Source organism: Cupressus sempervirens, chromosome 10, assembly GCF_028749045.1.
Source record: "Cupressus sempervirens isolate cs-2001-9-10 chromosome 10, ASM2874904v1, whole genome shotgun sequence".
Classification (NCBI taxonomy): Eukaryota; Viridiplantae; Streptophyta; class Pinopsida; order Cupressales; family Cupressaceae; genus Cupressus; species Cupressus sempervirens.
The window spans coordinates 629,047,066-629,069,358 of NC_143127.1; the positions used below are offsets into that span (position 1 = coordinate 629,047,066).

Consider the following 22,293-nt stretch of genomic DNA (forward strand, 5'->3'; position numbering starts at 1 on the left):
TACCAAGCACACCCCTGTACGGGTTTGCCCAATTATGTACCTAGAAGTCTAAATGCTAGATATGAAAAGATGTATAAGACTATTAAGAAATAAAATAGAAAAATTGCAAATGCCAAATACTGAATAGTAAATACTTGAACATTAAAGTTTTTAATATCGAATTACTAATTAGAATACTCAATACTAAATAAAATTATAAATTGTTGAATGACAAATGGAAGATTAATATTATTTCACAAAGATGACCTGTGAATGGGCTTGGATGGGTTAATCTATCTGTTGAGGTGGCTTGTGATGTTGTCTGGGAAAAATCTATTGAGGGTGGTGAGAGTGCAATAACGATGGTGCTCTGAAAGGCAATCCTGGACCTTATTGCATGCGGTGGAAAAAGATTGCTTGATGGAAGAAATAATGACGCTGAAGCGGAGGCGTCATTGCTAGTAGTACAGGCTGCCAAAAAGTTAGGTGGCATTAAGCTTCATGTATAGGGATATTCACAAATGTTTGTAAATGCAATAATAAAAGGTGACATGTATAGAGATATTCAAGCATGCATGCAAAATTGGATAATAGAGGAATTAGCATAACTGGATGACTTCAAAATCACACACGTCCATAGACAAGCCAACAAAGAGGCTGATAAGTTATCGAACTGGGCATTAACACTCAAAATGCACAAAATTGTCCTTCAGGATTTTCAACACTTAGGGATGATGAAGGCAATCAATTGTAATCATTCATTTCCTCCCTTAGGCTGTAAGCAACAAGAAATCATTAATTGCGACATATCTTCAATGGAGGTGAACAATTTTGTGTTTACATTTGATTTAAGGTGCAAATGCTAAGTAACCATTGGCGCTCAAGGCAATTAGTACCGAGAGAGACTGAAATTTTTGCTCTGTAAGCAACAAGAAATCATTAATTGCGGCATGTCTTTGGTGACAGTGAACAACTTCGTGTTTACTTCTGATTTAAGGTGCGAATTCCAAGTAACCATTGGCGTTCAAGGCAATTAGTACAAAGAGACCGAAATTTTTGCTCTTAAAACATGGCAATGGGGCTCTTCTTTTTTAGTTTTTTGAGCTCTGTAGTGTTTGTAATCATGGAGACTTCATTTACCCTCACATGTCCCAAATAGCATAATCCTTACCGTAGGCATAGCATAATAAAGAGGACTAATCATATGTTCAACTTTGTTGACAACAAACTCTTCGAAAGTGTTATGATTTTGTTGGGAGAAATGTTTCACTAAATGGAAAATCAACATAGAACCAACACAAACATCTACTCAATGATAATAGCATGGGCAATGCAATTAGGAGAAGACAAACCCATTATTAAGTTGATAAAGGTAACCATTGTTCCTAGATAGGCTTGGGAGTTTTAAATGGAATCCTAGAAAAATCAATCCCAGGGTTGGGAATCAATTTGGTTGACAAACAAAGTGGCGTGGAGAAGACTAAAAGGACAAAATACACTCCCTTTGTGTGGAGGTTTGATGAAAGGTAAAAAAAATTGAAGGTTTAGAGAGGCTTAGAAGGGATGGATGGCATCTAAGATGGTGGTGACGATACATTTCTTGGATGAAGACATTAACAAGATGAAGCAAGCTTTAAGTTGGTTCAAGGATGCAAGGCTATAGGAGCGGCTCAAAAAATGCAAAGAAGTGGGTGAAGGTGGTGAGGACTTTATAGAAGCCAAGATAAGTGCATTGCTCATCAATTCCATTGATGGAGGACATGAACCCTAATTGCACTAAGAAGTGGCTTGCAATTTCCCCAACGCTACATGATTCTCTTTGGAAAGGGTTGGTTTTTGTTTAACTATGGGGGTTCATTCTCTTTTTGTTATGTTTATTGGTTTCTGTTGGTAGATGTATGTGGGTTTTTGTGGTAGGCATGGTGAATGTCCATTTTATTCTTGGGATGGCATGGTAGATGCCCAATTTTGCTGCTGTAAACTGGATGGTAATTAGGAAATCTATAAATTTGATTGTATAGACCGTGAATGGTCTCTTGGGGTGGGTTGAATTTTGCTGAAAAAACTATGGGTGATGGATTGTGTGGGCTAAGCTAGGGTTAATTTTTGCAATGTAAATCAACTTTTTTTATTAGTGAAATCAAACTATTTTTATCACGGAAAAAAATATCATAAAGATGATGGCATTGAGTAGCATGGTATGAATACAAGTACAAAATATCAAAATGTAGTGAAGGAGGTCTCTAATCATCCTTTGGGAGGTTGGGCCTCAAGGCAAACTCCTCATCATTGGAACTATTGGACTTCTCAAGGTCAAGATTTGTATAAGGAACACCAATCAACCCTACTTTGAAGATGATGTATCCTCATTCTTGTCGATCTGTGATGGCTCCTCTGTCTCTAAATCCCATTGTACTGTTGGCCTCTACTTGTACATGTGTCTTGCAGTAAGTGATATGCAAGGCACTATGTACAACTACTAGATGCAATTATGTTCCTTTTAAGAGAGTGGATAAAGTTATAAGTAGACGAGTTCCTTTCAGAAGCTAAATAACAAGAAACCTAAGAAAGCAAACAAATGGCTAGTGTGGTAGTTGCTGATTTCAGTCAATGACAAGTTCACCACAAAATTGGGTCCTCTTGTGCTATAGTTCTTATATCCACCTTTGGTGCAACCTTATAATCCCTATGAGTAACAAATTTGGTCCACTTAATGTGTATCTTGCAAGCAATTTCAACATCATACATCTTGTTAATACACCTAAAGAACCCTTCCCCTCATCATCTTGAATCAATGTATCTCTACCTAGACTAGGCATAATACCACTTCAAATTCAATGTATAAGCAACTATGTGCAAGGGAGTTTTCATGCTGCCCCATTTGCGTTGAATATAAGGTTAAATGTTGTCATGTAGAATGCTAAAGTGGGGTTCTCTCACACAATTACCCGCATTTGGCCAAGCATACGATCAATGCACTCATACACCTCTCAAAGGGTATGTGCATACCCTTCCCCATATGTGATGACCTAGAAAGAGTGATGACAAAGACTACACACTCTGCATCACTCCAAAATGCATCACTCTTCAATATCTCCTTCGCCCTTGTCCCTTGCTCTGTCTTGCCCCATCCCATCGATTCCTTTCTTGCTTCATAAGTATGAGTTGCAATGGCTCTTGCGACTCAAACATTCTCTCCAAAAGAATGAAATAGGATGCATATTTGGTTTCTATTGGTGTCAAGAAATCCTTCTTTGCAAAGCTCCTAAAGAGTGAATGTGAAGTGTGGTGGTTGTTGATAAAACATTTGCATATCTCTCGCATTGCTTATAAGTCCTCTAATCCTCTCAATCTTCACCATGTCCTTGAGTGCATTGTCCATGGCATGTACACAACATGGTTTCCACCAAATATGTTTGTAAGCTGCCTCAATAAGCTTCCCTACAACTTTGCACGCTTGTGCTACATTTGTCACTATTGGGATTGGCCCAATCTCCTCAATAACTATCTGAAGGATGTCTATTAAAAATCAACATCTTTCCGATACCTTGAGCAATCAACCACCTTGAGAAAGAATGAGCCCTTTGAGCATGTAATTATGATATCAACAAGTGGATGATGCCTGTTGTATGTCCACACATCAATAACTACGCTGCATCCAGCCAAACATGTTATGATTGTCTCCATCAATGAACTGATCTTGGCACAATTGTTATCCAAGATTGCGGTCCTTAATTTGTTCTCATTTGGTGGCACACATGATGCTCCTCCCTTTGCTACCATTGACACTCTCTTTGCTACCATTGACATCATCTCCTTATAATTAGGAGATCGAGCTACTTGAGCTGAGATGACATTGGCAAAGAAGAATTTGCCAATGGAATCATCTATCTAATCCCTTAGGTGCCCATTGAACAAATCAAATATGGGGTTACTTTGCATCTCGTGTTTCCCCTTGCCTTGTTGTGACTCAGCCATAGCACTATGAGTGGATGAGGCTGACCTTGACAGTGCTCCTGCTCTTTAATGTGATGTATGACTAGAAATATGTAGCTGCCCTTGAACTCAATCTGCTAAATATTGTAATTATGTTGCCTACCCTACAAGGTAGTAGGCATTGCGACTTCTATGTCATCTAGAACACCTCAAAGCTTGTGCTGTAATGCAGATTTATCCTTATTAAAAGATTCACATGCTCCCACACCTTTTCTCGGCTAAAATAGAAAGTCCTCATTAACTGTAGTGATGCTCCCAAACCATTCCGTGCCACAAATGTTGCGTTTCCATTTCCCTGTGCCACCACTTGTTGGCATTGGGGCTGTTATTCTTGTTACAAATTGTTTGAGAGGAGATTCACAAGGATCCCTAGCCCACTTTGCCAAAAGCTGGAAGGGGTAATCATTAGCAAGTGGTGCACTAGCCATGGAACTAGTTTGCCCCTATGGATTTGGCCTTTACCCTCTCATTGGGCTCATCCTCATGCTTAGGTTTATATTCTGATTGGCGTGCACTATTGGAACGAATTTCCATCTCATCCTCACTCATCATGACTATGGGAGCTTATTTTGACACTGCATTTCATATAATGAAAATAAAGTTCAACAAGCACAGTCTTATCCCAAGCCCTACTTTTAAAAACACTATATTTTAAATTTTTAATAAATTTCAAATCATAAAACAAAATCTCTTGAGCAATGGCAAATGAACTGTAGAAAATCTCTTGAAAAACAACACTTGGGTGCTCTCAGATCGTCCATCAAGGAAGCAACAATCTCTTGAAAAACAACACTTGGGTGCTCTCAGATCGTCCATCAAGGAAGCAGCAATCTCTTGAAAAACAACACTTGGGTGCTCTCAGATCATCCATCAAGGAAGCAACCCATTAGCTGCGAATGGGTGTATAAAGTCAATTATAAGGTGGATGGAACCTTTGATAAATACAAGGCTCAATGAGGAGCTAAGGGGTTTTTACAGATTAAAGTTGTCGACTATGAGGGGACATTTGCTCACAGAACCAAAATGCAGACCACTTGGCTTGTCCTCACTCTTTCAACTCAATTTGGATGTAAAATTCATTAGTTGGTTGTCAAGAGTGCTTTCCTTGATAGTGATTTGCAGGAAATAGTCTACATGACATAGCTTCTAGGTGTTAAGGTTGCGTATAAAGAACACCAAGTAAACAAACTGGTGAAAGGACTCTATGGCCTCAAACAAGCTTGTGTGCATGGTAAATGAAGATTGATATGTATTTGATCGATCAAGGTTTTCATTGGAGTCTTGATCCTAATTTGCATGTCAAGCATGCTAGTGGTGAGATTCTTCTTGTCATCTACATTAATGATATGATCATTACTGGTAGTGCAACACATTTGGTCGAGCAAGTGAAACAAAATTTGTGCTAGGCTTTTGATATGACAAATTTGGGACTCCTCTATTATTGTCTTCGTAGAGTGTTGGTTGACAGATAGCAACATATTCATATCTTGGTCAAAATATGTCAGTAGTTTGCTGGAAAAGTTTCAGATGCATGATTGCAAACTCTACATCTACATCTAAGGAGAAAGGGTTGAAACTTTCAGCCAAATCAGATTCACTGATGGTGGATGAATCAATATTCAAGCAACTAGTGGGTCTAACTACCACTAGACTTGACATTGACTATGCTATGAGTTACGTCTCTTGCTTTATGACAGCCCCAAAAGCTGAACATTGTGTTGCAGCAAAGTGTCTTCTGAGATATGTGAAGAGCACTCGAGATTTTTGACATTTTGTATGGTATAATAGAAGCACAAAACCTAGGCTCGTTGGTTTTACAAACTTATATTGGGCAGGTTGTGTTGATGCCAAAAGGTCTACTTCTGGGCTAAGTCACAGGATATGTCGAATTTCATCCTTGAAATTCAAATTTCAGCAGATTTTTACACTTTCTGAACTTCATCCAAATTTTATGATATTTAATATAATATTGTTTTATTTTAAAATAATATTGAGTTGTTTAGTTTAATGATTTAGCAATGTCAAACTATTTTGACAATTTTGTGGATATATTACTTATATTTAAAAGTAAATAAATTTATATAAGGTAAATTTAATGACAATTGGTTTTTGAATTTTAACCCTTGCCGAATTTCATCTGAATTTATGATCGATGAAATCAAATTCGAATTTGAACCTTGTGACTTAGCTTCTGGGTATGTTTTCAGTTTGGACATAGGTGCAGTCACACATACCAACAAGAAGCAATAGGTAATGGCTCTCTCCTCTACCGAAGCTGAATATCGGGGCACATGCCTCAAGTAAGACCTACTCCCTTGCACTGTGGCAATCAAGGAGTTTTAAAGTTAGCCAGAACTCCAGTCTTCATGAATAGGCAAAGCATGTTGAGCTTCAGTGTCATTTCATCTGTAAGCTTGTTGAAGCTAGATTAATGATGTTGCAGTATGCCCCCACCAAGGACTAGACTTTTATTTTACTTGGTGCACTTTAATTTTTGTTAGCTCTGTTACACTTATATTTTTCTTCAGCCTTAAAGTCAAACATTTAAGTCATGGGAGGTTGAAGTTGAAGTTGAAGTTGAACCTTCGGGTCAGTTCAACTTCAAGTTCAGTGATTTCATAATATACTTTCGAGTGTCGAAGTCGGAAGTTGAAGCTTCCAGCCAGTTCAAGTTCAACTTCAAGTTTTGTCATTAGCACAAAATGTTAAAAAAGACTAGTCATTCTCCTATTCATCAGCATTCCTATTCACATATGGGGAGGTTGAAGTTGAAGTTGAAGTTTCAGGTCAGTTTAACTTCAACTTCAAGTTCATGTTGGAATCAGTGCAAAATGCAGTGTTAAGTTCGAAGTTTCAGTTTCAGCCCTGGCAATCAGAAGTTCGAGAATCATTATGATTCAATCAAGATTGGGAGCTTAAAAATTGTATTTGAAATGGTGAAGCCTGAAAAGAATCCACCATTCTTAAGTTCAAAGCTCATGGACAATTTCGAGTATGCAGTTCACAGATCAATGGCCCAGATTCAGCAATTGGAATTTGTGGCTCAAATTTAAAATCAAGCTCAGATCCTGTTTCAAGGTTCCAAGTCTAAGACCCAAGGATAGATGAGGATGGTGGATAATGAGATGAGATGGAAGTCAAAGGAAATCATTGTTATTTGCTATGAAAGATGCATTGATGATAATGGAGGATATGAATTCGAAATCGGGCCTTTTTTCATTATAAGTAATATGTTTTGGCTTTCCAGGCGCTTGATAAATTTGTAAATGAATATGGGCATTTACGGTCGAGACATAATAGGCAGGCTAACACGAATCTGTAAATGCGAGTGACTGTGAGGTCATAGATCTTTGCGTGAGCTTGAAGACACTCCAAACCTGACAATAAGAGAGGCGGCACTGGAGATTATTCAACTAAGAAAAGATGCAGTTGAAGTTGATTATCCTGAAGTTGTGTCATGCACGGGCATCTTAGCGTTAGCAGGCTCTTATGCAACTTACAATTAAATTCCAACATGTGATTTATGTGCAGCTATTGGTGTATATACTCTTATAAGTTTTAATACAACCTGTAACCATAGGTTTTTGACAGCATTAAAATAACAGTAACAATGCGGGGGGCATAACTTTTAGCTCCACCATTGGATTTGATTGAATTTTGGATATGTTGCCCAAAATCAAGTTTTCTAAATCTTCACCGAAGAGATCTTCAAAATTTGACCAAGGTAAAAAGTTATAATGAACTGTATGCAGGTCTGTCAACATACCAGCCAATGCAAATATTCTGCAGTCAGAAAAACAGTCATGTTGCGGGGCCCACAACTTTTAATTTGACTGTTGGATTGAGCTGAATTCCGGATATGTTTGAGGAAACCTAATTATCTAAATTCTCTCCAAGCCATTTTGCAAGATTCCTGACGGATCAAAAGTTATGACTGTATAAGTGCAACAGTATATTAATGACAGTGACAAGATCATGATTGCAATCTGTAACCAGCACATGCCATCTGTCCAAGAATGCACAAGGGATTCATTTTAAATTTGGTAAAAAGATTTGTTATAATTTATGAAACTTTAAAGTGGCTCAGCTATTAAAATTCCAAAGGGGTAAGAAGAAGATGAGTCATGAGAATGATTAAACTGATTTTTCAAGAAACGGTTATGGAAACCAAAAGACAACCCAAAATGTTATTTATTGCAAGATTCAGATGTAGTGGGGGTTCTGCTCTTCACTGGCAGTTCTACAGCTACAGGAGAGGGAGAATACATTTTTATGTGCAGTGATTGTAACAGGGAGGGGAATAGCAGTGTTATTTCTATTTTTCTGCAACTTGACTGTAATGACAGAGATAAAATAATATTGTTATTGTTTGTTATGCATCTGAAATAAAAGAGAGTTTCATACATCAGATTCTGAAGTCTTAATATGGTTTTCTTGGATTGAAAATGATTTTACAGTCATTTCCTTCATGTTTTAGGTGCAGTTTTGCATTATCATTCATATTCAGCAAAATAAGATAATGCTTCTTTGTACTTTCCTTGTGATATGAGAAACTGGATAGGTAGTCCTGTGGCTATTTGTTCATTTTCTTTCTTCATTGTATAGCTTATAAATCTTATAATCGTATTTATCCCATAGTGATGGGTAAATGCTAGAAAACCTTTATGTTAACCAGTTATTTAAATTCTCTGAATATCCTTTTAAGAGGGAGCTGTACCTCTCAATTCAGAGGAAAGCTATCAATCTCATGATAGTATTTCCAATTGTTAGTGGCAATTGTTCTTCTATTTGGGCGTCTTGAGTCTTTCTTTGTATATAATTTTGGAAGGACAAAACTGTTTACTAACAAACTCTATATATGTGTATTGTTAATACAATCATGTTATTGTTTTGGGGTTTCAAAAATCACATAGAACATTCTGTTTGCCTCTGCTTTTTGAATGAAAGCCAAGTATTGATAAAACAGATATTTTATCCTTCAGCATCCCAAAATATACTCTCGAATCTTCAACCTACACCAAGAATGCAAAATATGAAGTTATGAACACAAAAGAAAATATATTTTATAGGGATGTAGGATTGCTTGTAAGCCCGGATGCTTTTGCATCACAAATAATTAAGATCAAAATCATACATGAATAATAAATATAGAAAATAGTTCTCTTTTTTCTCTCCAGTTTTTCTTCAGCTTTTTTCATTCTCCATTTACATTTTGTATATGCTCATGACATAGATACAGCTTTGACATAGACAGACAGCAGGTTATTGTATCAGTTTCCTAATATTCCCTGCCTCTGCTACTAATACTTTCTTATAAGTGGGTAAAGCACTGGAGTTAATAGTACAAGTCTATTAACGATGACAGTTTTTTGAAGTTCCACCGTAGTGCTAAAAATTATCTTTATGTATTTTTGTTTCAGAGACAATGGCAATGAAAGGTCTTATATTAAATTGCATGGATCGCAAGACAGAAGCACATGAGCTTGTAAAGCAGGGTTTAAAGGTAAAAGAAATGAAGTTTATGCTTTAACGCTATCTTGATCAGTCTGTCCATATAATTCTTTATTGTTCAGTGCATGTGTTGCAAAATGGTTTCCAACGCCAAATATACAATGATTTTGTTGCATTGTCGCATCTATGCAGAATGATTTGAAAAGTCATGTTTGTTGGCATGTTTATGGTCTTCTCTACCGTTCAGACCGGGAGTATAAGGAAGCAATCAAATGTTATAGAAATGCTTTGAGGATTGATCCAGAAAATATTGAAATCTTAAGAGATCTTTCTCTTCTCCAGGTGCGCTTGGAACTTTTTTCTTTTTGAGTTTGAAATTGTTTCGGTTATGTTGGTTTGCATTTCAGCGTGAACTGAAATGAGATTATACGCCGAGTTTTGGTTTCCTTTTATGGAGTGTAAATGAGCACTTTCTCACAAAAGGTTCAAGGTATTTAAAAGATTGACATTAAAGACTAAAATTTAACTGTTTGGGAAATCAAGTGAATCAGGCTTTGTTGTGAAGCACACTTGTTTTAGACTCATACCCAAAGCAGAAAAGTAGCTATGCTAGTTATGTAATTGGTCCAAGATGAAATTTTGTAAGGTAAGTCAGTCTTCCTCCAGTGATCACCAGATAGCTGTCAACACAGAGAATGCTGAACTAAGGGAGAAGACAATTGACAAGATTCTAATTTGACAATTGATATATTTTTTGGGTCTGTTAGGTGCGAACCAAAGAAATTGAATAATAGAGAACATCAGACATATTAGCCTGCATATTTGTTATGTCTCTAAATAATTACCAACTATGACTCACTGGATATCAAGAATACATAGGCTGGAAAGCATGGAGGAAATGTTTTAAAGGAGATTTAATTTTTGTGGGGCATGTCATTGGGAAATTTTCTGAGATTTGAATCTGTTATGCCTTTTAGTTTCTGACAAATTGAAGCGCCCTTCCATGTGAAGTAGCCTGGGGCAATGAAGGACCTTACCAGCTGGCCTTCTTGTACAAGTTAGTCACTACAGGCTCTTCATGCCTCACCAGTCTTTTAGGTGGGTAAATCTGGATTCAATGGGCAAGATATCTAAAAAGCTGGGATTAATGTTCCTTTCTGAAGAACATTTAGTTTGAAAGTCCAGTAAGTTTGCTTTATTAAGCTTGTCCCAACAGATATTTCAGAGTTTACTCGACTGGATTACATCGCATGGATGCATTGTCTTTTGGTCTTAGACTTACTGATATTTCCGGCAATTTCATTTTTCGATCAGTGAAATGTTTTTGACTCGAGATATGAACCAATGGGTCACAAGGGGGGACCCAATTCCCTAGGTGATATTTTTGCTGTTGCTAAGGCAGTAACACCTTCATTTGTTGCGTGCTGATACTTGGACTTCTCTCTGAATTGCTCCCTCCATTTCTCCTTATCACTACTACCGCTTATCTCTCACCTTAAATTATCTGTTTGTTCTCCTTATCACTCCTATTTTCTCCCTTATCTCCCCATCCTTATATCTCCGAGAAACCCCCTATCACTTAAGCTTGCCACCTTGTCACTGCAGTCTCTAATATGCCCACTTCCTTCTTCATCCCTTCTAACCTTAAAAATCCTCATCCTTATTGCTTTACGAGACTTCTCATCCCTCTTGCATACCCCTTTATTTCTCCGCTCCCTAGTACATCCTTATCCTTACCTAATCCATCTTCTCCTGGCACTTTTCTCCTCTTGCTTGAAACTTCAGAAAACGGAGTAAAATTGTATTGACAATACCAAAATAAATAGAGTTCTGCAAATGCTAAAAATAGCATTTATTGAAAAGCAAGTTCTCTAAATAAAGACATTTAAAAATAGACCAGAATAAGAAAATTAACAATAAAACCTAAATGACCATTAAACTAAGGTTTTGGAAGTACGAGCTAAATTCAGTAGGAACCTAGGATAATAAAAATAATCTAATACCCTATTTTAAGGTTCCTTCTATCAGTTACCCTGCAAAAGACTGAACATGTCATGTGGTCATAAATCCTTAAGAGCATTCAGCTGCTGCTAAGACCCTCCTTGGATCTGCAGAATTTCAATGACTAAGAGTAGCAAAAAAGAATAGAGAAGGCTGTCCCCTTTTCCAGAATGGTCTGCAACAAAAGACAAGGGCTTGCCATTGACTCTGACCAGGAGATGAGTCTGCAACTAATACTCCCAGAAAATGCAAAACCCGACTAGAAATGATCACAAACTCCAACCTGATGTGGGATAATAGACTTGTCCTTTCCTATAGGCAAAGACACGCATTGAGAATAGTTGCCACAATTCTTAAGCAAAATTGGTAAAGCCTTCAAATTGTTGCAGATGAGAAGGATGCCCCAAAATGGATTACAAGATACCATGATTTGAAGTTTACAAAGCATTGTTTTTTCGGGAAAAACAGTAAAATCTGTAAAACAAAAATCCCTAACAAAAAATCTCATGCGAACTTCAGGCCCGTTTGGTTGCCGGAATTAGACAGGAATTGGCATTTGTAATTCTGAAAATTTTCTAATCCAATGCTTGGGTGCGCAAAATTGGAATTGGAATTAGAATTGGGAAAAGTTAGAATTTGGTATCCCCATTTACCCCCAAATCCAGAATTCCATCTTCCATTAAATAGGTGGAATTGATCAAATTCGCATTCTAATTCTAATTTGACAAAAATGAGCATTGGAGAAATAAATGAAATGAAAGTTTATTCAAGTCCGCATGACCATTTTGGAGCAAAATCAAGATTACCCCCTTTGCACTATTGAGTCTAATTGCAGCAGGAACATCTGTAGTTAAGCCCTCACATTCCCCAGTAATGCTGGCATTTAAAGGAGTTATTGTTGGGCAACCAAACTGCCTGTAGCTTGATGTCAAACACCTTTGTTTGGGTGGGTACCCTTGCAGCAACCTGACGCTGTACCCTTGCAGCAACCAGACGCTGCAATATGGTTATTCACCTGATTGGAATCAGGCTGCATTTGGCATCATACCTGGACTTCTGTAGCTTCAAGAAAGCTGGGCATCCTTGGGTTTCACGTGACTGTTATTTTCAGGATCTTCATACATTTTGAGACAGAAATTACAGGTCCTCTATAGATTTAACTGTTCTGGATCTACATGGTATAGTTCTAAAGCATTTTTGGTGTTTGAAAATGCCCGATGGATATCACAGAATGCAAATTGGGGCTTCTTTAGAATGAAATGTAAGTTCTATGTGGTAGCCTAAAATCAACCATAATAACAGCAATATAAACTCCATTTCCACATTTTCCAATTTCACAGCAATTAGAGTTCTGACCAAGTTCGTTGTAGTTGCTATACTCGCCATCGTTCTTGCAGTGCTGAAACTCACACTTAGGGGTCGGATGTGCATATTTCTGATATGCCCACAACCATAATTATTACTATTAATATGGCTGCAAAGCAATTTTTTTGCCATTTTTCTTATATGGTGTGAAGAAAAATGTTGCAGGTATTAACGTATGTTATAGGTGGAATCAGAATGCAATTGGAAGGCTATTTAGACTGGGAGACCATGAACTGAAAATGGCTGATGGATATCACATTTTTCAGGAAGATCCACACTTGGAACTGTTGTGAATGCCTGGTCGGATCTGACAGAGATCCCAATCTGATGGTAATATCATATTTTTGGGTTTGAACCAAACAGGTCTGGAATAACAAATTCAGAATTCAAATATTTTTAGATTTTAACCAAATGGTCCCAAACCAAACTTTGAAAATCGTAATCTAGAGTTCAAGTTCCAGAATTCCAAATTACAATTTCCAAATCATAGTCTAGCAACTAAATAGGCCCTTCTTGTATTACAGATTCCAGAAACGAATATGAGGAGAAAAATCAACCAAAACCAAACATGATTTTTTGAGGTGAAAAATAAATCAAAACAGAAAACCAGAGAATACAAAATAGATGATATGTAAGGAAATCTTATTAAAACCCAACAAACAAATTTGAAGGAATTTTTTTATTGAAACCCAACAAATTTTTTTTTTTTTTTCATGGATGGACTATTGGCAAAGTACTCTACGAGTTGCAAAAACTGGCCAAGTATTCTAGCCTGGCACCAAAAACTTGCAGATTTTTTGGCAAGAACTAGTTGAGTACTTGCTGTGTTAAAAACTCGGTTGTAGTCCTATAACAACACTTAAAGGCATAAAACGACCCGAATCAGTTTCATTTCTCATTTCTTCACTTGTAGTTTGCTGAGGGGAAAAAGTCTTCCAAACACTTGCAAACTGATTTCGATCAATTTGAAGTGGACTTGAGGCAGGTTTGAAGCACATTTGCAGCGGATTTGGAGCGGACTTTCTAAAGAGGATGATATCAGTGATTTGAAGAGTTAGGCTACGGAGGACGGTGTGGATTTGGTTTCACACCAGATGACATTGAGTTGAATGAGTAGTCACTGCTAGTGCCAGGAGAAGCTAGAGGTAGAGCTATATCTAGGATTGAGGACAAGCCACAAAGTGAGTTACATACCTTGCAAGATGGCAATCATGGCCAGTGCAAACTTCTAAGATTAGACCCTCTAGTTCTGCCTCTCCCTTAGTTTTTATTATAACTGAGAAGAGGAAGATGTAATTGGAATGATGTATTTACTTTTAGTTTTACATAAATTATTTACTATTTTGCTTTTAGCCACGAGTCTTCCTCAAGAGAATGCTATTTTGTACCCACTTTGTGGTTAAATATATCTAGACTAAGCTTGTTTGTTTTGTGTTCTCATTTCTTGACTCATTGGATGTATCTTCTCATTAAATTTTGCCAAAACATGCATTTCTAATTAAATTTAATCCATTTTTTAAGTTGCCAAGTTTTTGCTGAAAATTGGCCGAGTTTTCCCCGAATTTATTTATCAGACTTTGGCGAGTTTTCCAACTATGATTTTTTCTGGAAAATTAATTAAAACCTTCTCATAATGGAGTCATGCCTAGACTGGCTCCTACTTTGATACCATGAAACCAAACAAAACCAAGCAAAACCTGATCAGAGAATGCGAAATAGGTAAGTTTTGAGGAAAAAATAATTAAAACCCAACAAATAAACTTTGAAGGAAAAAGTATTAAAACTGAAGATATAATTTTTTTGGAAAAATATAAAAACCCTTCCACAAGGGAGTCATGCCCAGACTGATTTTCGCTCTGATACCATGAACTTTAAAAAACAGAATAAAAAAAACTAATAACAATACCAAAATAAATACAGTTTTACAAACTCTAAAAATGACATTAATTGAAGAGCAAGCTGTCTAAATAAAGATGTCTAAAAGTATACCAGAATAAGAAAACCAATAATAAAGCCTAAGTGACCATTAACTAAGGTTCTAGAAGAACAAGTTAAATTTAGCAAGAATCTAGGATACTACACATAATGTAATATTGTCACCAGCACCTGTTATCCTTGCTCTCTCCCTCTCGCATGGTCTGCTCAACCATGTTTTCTTCAATCTACGTTATTGAAGAAACTTAATCCATCTGTTTGTGTGTGCTCTGCTGTTTTTAACAGCTGCACCGATCCTTTTGGCACTACAATCATTCCATTGTGTGTGCGCATTAAGACTGGATTCCTCATACTCGCCAGGAGCACCTGCAAGAGTTTTGAACACAAGGCCTGCTGTATCAACATGGCTTTGCAACTTCATTATGCTGCTGGGAAAACCCTGATATTTCTAAAAATTATACCTTCTGCCTCGCCTTTTAAATTTCACCTTTCTATGGCAATTGCAGTTTTGAACTGTTACAAAATGAGGTTTTGTAAGGTAAAAGTTAGATTATTCTAAGGTTTTTCTGAGAGCTTTTAACACAAATAATATGTTCATGCTGACACAGACAAAAAGGGAGCTGAATTCTGTTTTCTCAATCTGTTGTTAACCAGAAACTATTTCTGTTAGAAATCCTTCTCTAACGATGTAGAAGGCTCAGTCTATGTATGTTATTGTTTCATGATTTTGCAAATGAGTGGGATTGAAAAGCAACACCCAACTTTTCTTTCACCATTATTCCTGAAACTAAGTACAGAATTATAGAGAATATCAAACATGTCAGCATGCATGTTGGGTTTAAAAGTAGCACCTGATTTTTCGTAATCCATTATTCCTGAAACTAAAAACAGAATAATAGAGAACATCAAACATGTCAGTATACCCATCTGCTATGTCTGAAAGAGTTACTGAAATTGATCACATACTCAAAACTCGGAGAGCACTTGGCAAGCCCAATTTTTGACTTGGCAAAGACCATTGAAACCTTCGGCAATTGAAAAAGTACTAAAATTTCTTACAAAAACACTTTTTATATTTGCAAAATTCAATTACAAAATGTATCAGATGAGTCAAAAATTCACGAGGAAGTGTTTTCTGTAAAATTCAATTACAAAATGTATCAGATGAGTCAAAAATTCGCGAGGAAGTGTTTTCTGTTAAATTTGATTGTTCAATACACATGGATTACAAAATGACATCAGCACACAAATCTGGATAATGGAAATGAATATAATAGGTAACTACTAACTAATAACCATTATGAAAATATGATGATTGTATTTGAAAATTACCTTCATAAATTTCATATTTAAGCAACTTGGGCATTAAAAGTTTTTACATCTTCCTTTTCCTTGCCCTAGAGAAATGATGGGAGATAGAGGGTATGATCCTCATGCTCTAATTTGTCTCCCAGCTTGCTGTAGAGGATTGTGCCTGTGGATCCACCATACTGGTATGTGGAAGGTGGCTCCTCCTCCATATTAGTCTTGTCTAATCTATTCTCCCCTGCTTCTGCTGCAGGATCTCAGCCTTTGTAAATAAGGAGGGCTCGTCATCTTGTATAGTCCAATAATTGTAGGGCTTAACTTATACTTGCAAATTCACCATCTAAATTTGTTTTACAAGCGTTTCTCCATGAGCCTTCTTTGAGTAAGTTGAGTCTACCCATGGTTGGCTCACAAACATTTGCTTCAAGGGTGTCAACAAACTAGTAATGCTTTGCAATGTCAGGAAATCTGGTGCAAACCTTGTAGCTTCTGATCACACAAGTTCTTTGCCCTTAGTGTACTCTCTCATCAATTCGAGAACCAACAAGTGACTATATATATTGAGTTATATCCCTTGTTTTTACAATTGGTTTCACTCAATCAATTTCGCCTTTCCTCCAAAAGAAGGTCACAGTAATGAGTTGCACAAGGGGTCCAAAAGAGTGTTGGATGTTTCTCTTGAAGCATTATTCCAGCTACCACAAATGTCGTTGCATTGTCAATAAGAACCTGGACAACATTTTCTATTCCCACCACAACCTCCTCCAACGTCAAGCTGAATTTTTCTGCATTTTTAAATTATCTTTGATGCATCAATTCACTTTAGAAGAACCACCTCTCCATCTGAAACCACTTTAAAATTGATAAGACTACAGTTTCTTCCATCTATTCAGCCATCTGAAATAATTGAGCATCCATATTTTTGCCATTGCTTTTCTTCAACTTTACAATTTCTTTTGTGTCTAGAATAGCATCTTGGAGCAACCTCCCCCTGGATCTCTTAAACTAGGGCCTTCCTTCGCTGTGATTGTCAATGCTGTCACCGAACTCTCGCAATATGGACTGCTTGCCATGTTGAAGGGTATGTTTTTATAATAACAAAAGTTTGCACAAGCACTCTGTTTCCTTTTGTAACTCCTTATTCCACCAAGTAGCTAGACACAAAATTAAATTTGCTTGAAGTGGTGGAAAATGACTGGCCATGTACACCCGGACCACAAGTAGAGTCAAAAATGTGTTGCACATCCACTTCAGTTATTGTTGAACATGACAGTTAGGTGCAATGGCTTCCTGAATGGCAGCTTGTTGCCTTGCCCTCTCCAATTTCTTTTCATCTAGTGCTGCAAGGAGGGAAATCATCTACTGTTTGACCTCTGTAGGACACAATATATAAGCCTTGGTATCAAGAGAAGTAATGCCTGCAAGATGGTATTTAAGGTGATTGATACCTCCACTATGCTTCTTTGTGCCCCATGTACAATTAACAGTCCCTAGTACTCGTCCCATTATGCCATGTTTCAAAGTGGAGTCATGGCTTCCAGGGGTTTTCCTTCCAACATATTGACTTGTACGAGCTTAGCTTGAAGCAGATATGGAGCTAGATGCAATTATAATTATTAATCAACCTACATTGGCAGCAACAAAAAAATTATATAAGCATTGAGCTAAAATAGTATATAATATTCACTACATTTATTAAATATGAATTCCTAGTTTATAAAACTTTTTCATAATGAATATATAAAACAAACTCTGTTTAAATCACACACACACGCACACACACACGCACACAAAATAAAATAAATATAACAAGATATCTGTTAATCAATATAAAAGATGTATTATATTGGTTAAAATTTACTATAATCAATATATAGTTTTTTTTTCCCTCTGGCTTCAAGAACCGGGTATAGCATCGCCTAAACTTGCAGTGTGCCATGTGCCATGTTAACTATTTAATGTGACTGGTGACGCTGGCACGGTATGTCCTTTGGTACCACGTGGGCTGGGGGAGATTAGACCTTGTTACCTCGTTCTTTACCACAGGAAGCTCTCAGCAATCAAACTAGGTTCCTAACCCCTTCAATATATAGATTGTTATAATATTTATGAATTTACAATTTCTAAGTTATTAAACATATTAAAACAATATTAATTTCTAAATATATAATATATATATTAATTACTTTTTCATCAATATTAAAATTTAAAACAATATACAATAATTTAGAATGAATTTAAATATTTCAACATTTATACATTTAAAATTTAAAGTATATGATTTATATTTATATTTAAACAATATTAAAGTTTAAAACAACATATATTCTTTTGTTATATTAAATGTTTTTAAAAATAAGCAAAGGTAGATCAAAATTTTCACAACATATAAAAAATAAGTATACTAAAAACTTTTTAGACAGAATTTAGGAAGAGAAAAATAAATAAATCCTAATACTAATCTGATTCTGGAAATTAAACTAGAGACTCATGGCAGTATGATTTTCGAATAGTGAATTGTTCAAATATTTTACTGAATTATTTGAATATTTCAACATTTATACTGCTGATAATTCAATATTAAAATATTAAATTTTAAAACAATATAAACAGTATTAAAATAATGTATATTTAAACAATATTTAAATCTAAAAAAAAAATAATAATAGTAACATTGAAATCTAAATATTTTAATATTTATACATTAAAATTTTAAACTATGTTAAATTCCTAACTATGCCAATCTTCATTTAATCAATCAAATCATCGACAATAAATAAAAATAGTGACAAAAAAATCTAAGTTTTTAAAAACTTATTAAGTTTTGAACCTTAAATAAATTTTAAACCCTAAATTATATTAAATATAAAGCTATATTGATTTTCATTTAATCATTTCTTGCTGAACTGGGAAAAGAAAAAGTGAGAATAAAATATATTGAAACTTAATTGATGAGAAGAACTGTTTTTTGGGAAGATAGTTATTCTGTGTGTGGGGTGAGAAACATATTTGCACAAGAAATGAACAGGCGAGTGCTACTATAACAGATTACTAAATCCGTTGCAACTCTTCTCTAGGGAAACAACAAGCTATTACAAATCGCTAACCTGATTTCTTCTTATTGGAGAACTGTATCAAACTTGTGTGTTTTATGCTGCCCTGGGTAGGGTTTATAAAGCCTCAGAATAGAAATAAATGGAAACAACAGAAAAAGGGAAACAGTTAAAACACCCTGATTATTTTTCCTGGGTACTAACATTAAAAATGTTAGGCTCATTTTCGGCTAGTTGAATGTGATTTTGCATGTGAGTGTATGGCCGAAAATGGCGTGCAAGTTAAATCACGAGTTGCCTTGCATGGAAAAGTAGATTGCGAGTACTCTTACACTGAGCCAGTACTTGCCAATTGTGTAGGACATGAACCAAAGCTTCAAAGCAGAAGGCTTAGGTTATTTACTGAGTATTATCAAATGATTTATAGCTCTGCTACTGAGTAAATTTTATGTTATATTCGTGAAAATGAGTGCCGCAAACATAATAACAAAGTTGCATGATACAGGTACAGATACAAATACAGATATGGTATTGGGTACGGAAATGGCCATTCTTTAAGACCCCCAATATGGATATGATTGGATACAACATTAATAAATAACATACAAATATATATTTAACACAGTTTTCTAATGCTTTTAGATTTCTGGATTTGATTGTGTATAGTTTTCTTTTCTCTTTAGCATCCTGATGATGGATCATGTAGTATGATCCGAAACATTGATGTAAAAAAACTATACACAATCAAATCCAGAAATCTAAAAGCATTAGCATGGATTGTGGAAATTTAATAGATCTCACAGTTTTCTAAGTTATTAGAGGAGATTTTCATTACTTCAAATGCAATATTGACAAATAAATGCTACATAAATATTTATAAATTAATTTAACACTTCAAAATATGCAAAATAGTAGAGTTGCATTAGAAGATAACTCAAAAAATTGGTTTGCTGAAATAGAAAAACATTTTATTTGTCTTTCTCATTGGTGCAGGTTTTGTTTATACCAGTTTTTAAAACAAGTTGCATTAGTACAAGTTTTTAAATTAAATTTGGGGAGATTTACATCAAATCTTTTAAAAAAATCAAATCACGTAGCATTAGACACAGTTGGAAAATCAAGGGCTTTTAGGCAGACATGGTACAATATTCAACATGTATCCAGGGAGTATCAGATATGTTTCCAAATTGGATACGGGGATACGTGTGCCCAAAGGGACAGTGGATTTTCCAGCAACTCGGCATAATAATATTTGGAGCATCTAAGAGCTTTACTGGCTAGCCCAAACACAATACGGCATCCCTCTACTTATTTTTTATATCTTAGAAGCTGCCTTTTAGTTTAAAAGACAACAAATCTGGATGATATAAAGCTAAGTCACAAGGTTCGAATTCGAATTCGAGTTCGTCGATCATAAAATTCGAATGAAATCCGGCAAGGGTAAAAGTTCGGAAAAAAATTCGACATTAAAATTTAGTTATATATATTTATATATTTTTAAATATTACTAATATATCCACAGAGTTGTTAAAATAGTTGAACATTGTTAAATAGTTTAACTAAATAACTCAATATCAGTTTAAAATTAAATAATATTATATTAAATTACAGTATTATGTTAAAATTCATAAAATTCGGATGACATTCGGAAAGAGTTAAAATTCGCTGAAATTCGAATCAAAAGGATGAAATTCGGCGAATCCTGTGACTTAGATATAAAGTACAGATAGTTAAAACTTATATGCCAGATATTCAACTGAGATGTCTTGATAAGGCTTATTACAGTTATTTACAAGGAACATTTAGATTAAAAATTTAAAACATCGTTTCAACAGGCTTGTATGAGGAAATAAAATGGCCATTTGGTCTTAGAAAAAAATTCTCCAAGCTTAGTATCTGCCAATTACAAATTCTGCCACCTGATAAAATTTCAGATTTCTATGGCATTGAGCACTTAATGGAATTGACCTCTCTAATACAATTGAATCAAAATAGTACATAAGATTTGGCCTGTAAGGTACCACATCAAGCTTTCCAAAATTGCATTTTGAGCAACTTGATTGCTACCTATGTTGTTCTAGTCTTACTCTTGTTTTAGTAATCTAGCTTCCTATAGTTCTTTATCATACCCTGCTTTTCACTTAATGGAAAAACACAGTTTTTGTTTTGGGAGAATAGTGGAATGTGTAAGTTTTAATAGATGGAAGAAAGTTGTTTTAGCTCTTTTCACTTGGTTTTCATCATAAGTAATGTTGCATTTGGTGTTCATTGAGTCATATTTCTCCATGTTGCCCCATTGTGGAAGTTTGTATTTAACTAGCACAGCCCCATCATAAACATATCTGGTAAGTGCAGAGAGGTGCCACCCATTACATTCTTACATGTGTGTTCGTATTGCCATCTTGAATTTTTTGATCCCTGACATCAAATTCATGTAGTTGCTAGAACATTGAATACTTTTTGAACTTTTTCATGGTTTTTATTTTTAAGAGTTATGCTTCTAAAATTACTGCTCTTTAATTTTGCCTACTCACTCACACATACACACAACTTCTCAAAAGTCATAGTTGACGTGGTGTGTAAAATAGGCATCCTGTTACAAGTGAGCTGCTTCGAGGATAGAACATATTCTATTTTTATTGGCAGCTTTTTATACTTATTTCTTGATAGGGTAAACATGCATGCAGGCTCAAATGCGAGATTTAGCTGGATTTGTGGAAACAAGACAGAAGCTTTTAACTCTGAAGCCTAATCAACGTATGAACTGGATTGGATTTACAGTTGCACATCACTTGAATTCTAAGTATGTATCTGCTCTTTTTCATTACTTGTGTTTGGTGCTGTTGGTATGGTATAATGCAAAGCAATTTACTGATTCTACAGTTACAAGTATCAATATGCTTTGTGTGTCTTTTGCAAGTGCGCTCTTTTAAAAGATCAGATGTGCTTTGCAAAATGGGTAATAATATGTAGCTACAGTCTATAGTGATTGCAATTGGATATGCTCAAATGATGATGCTCATATAGATGATTTATCTGTAATAATTAACATAAATAAACTAGCTATGATAATAGTCAACTAAGTTACCTATTTGGATACGGATTCAGAAGCGGAAGTGGATGCGGGAAGTGTGATGCATCTGTATATATATGTTATATATATTAATATAATATAATATTGCTAAATATTATTATATATATATAA

General features: G+C 35.5%; 1 protein-coding gene across 1 annotated transcript in view; it reads left to right on the forward strand.

Moving 5' to 3' along the window:
* The window catches only part of EMB2753 (tetratricopeptide repeat (TPR)-containing protein), a 154,829-nt gene that overhangs the window by 10,650 nt on the left and 121,886 nt on the right, over positions 1-22,293 (forward strand). Inside the window, exons 3-5 of the mRNA XM_089804127.1 lie at positions 9,396-9,478; positions 9,619-9,768; positions 21,776-21,891. Of these exons, the coding sequence (XP_089660253.1) occupies positions 9,396-9,478; positions 9,619-9,768; positions 21,776-21,891 (349 nt within the window). The remainder of the gene's footprint in view (positions 1-9,395; positions 9,479-9,618; positions 9,769-21,775; positions 21,892-22,293) is intronic.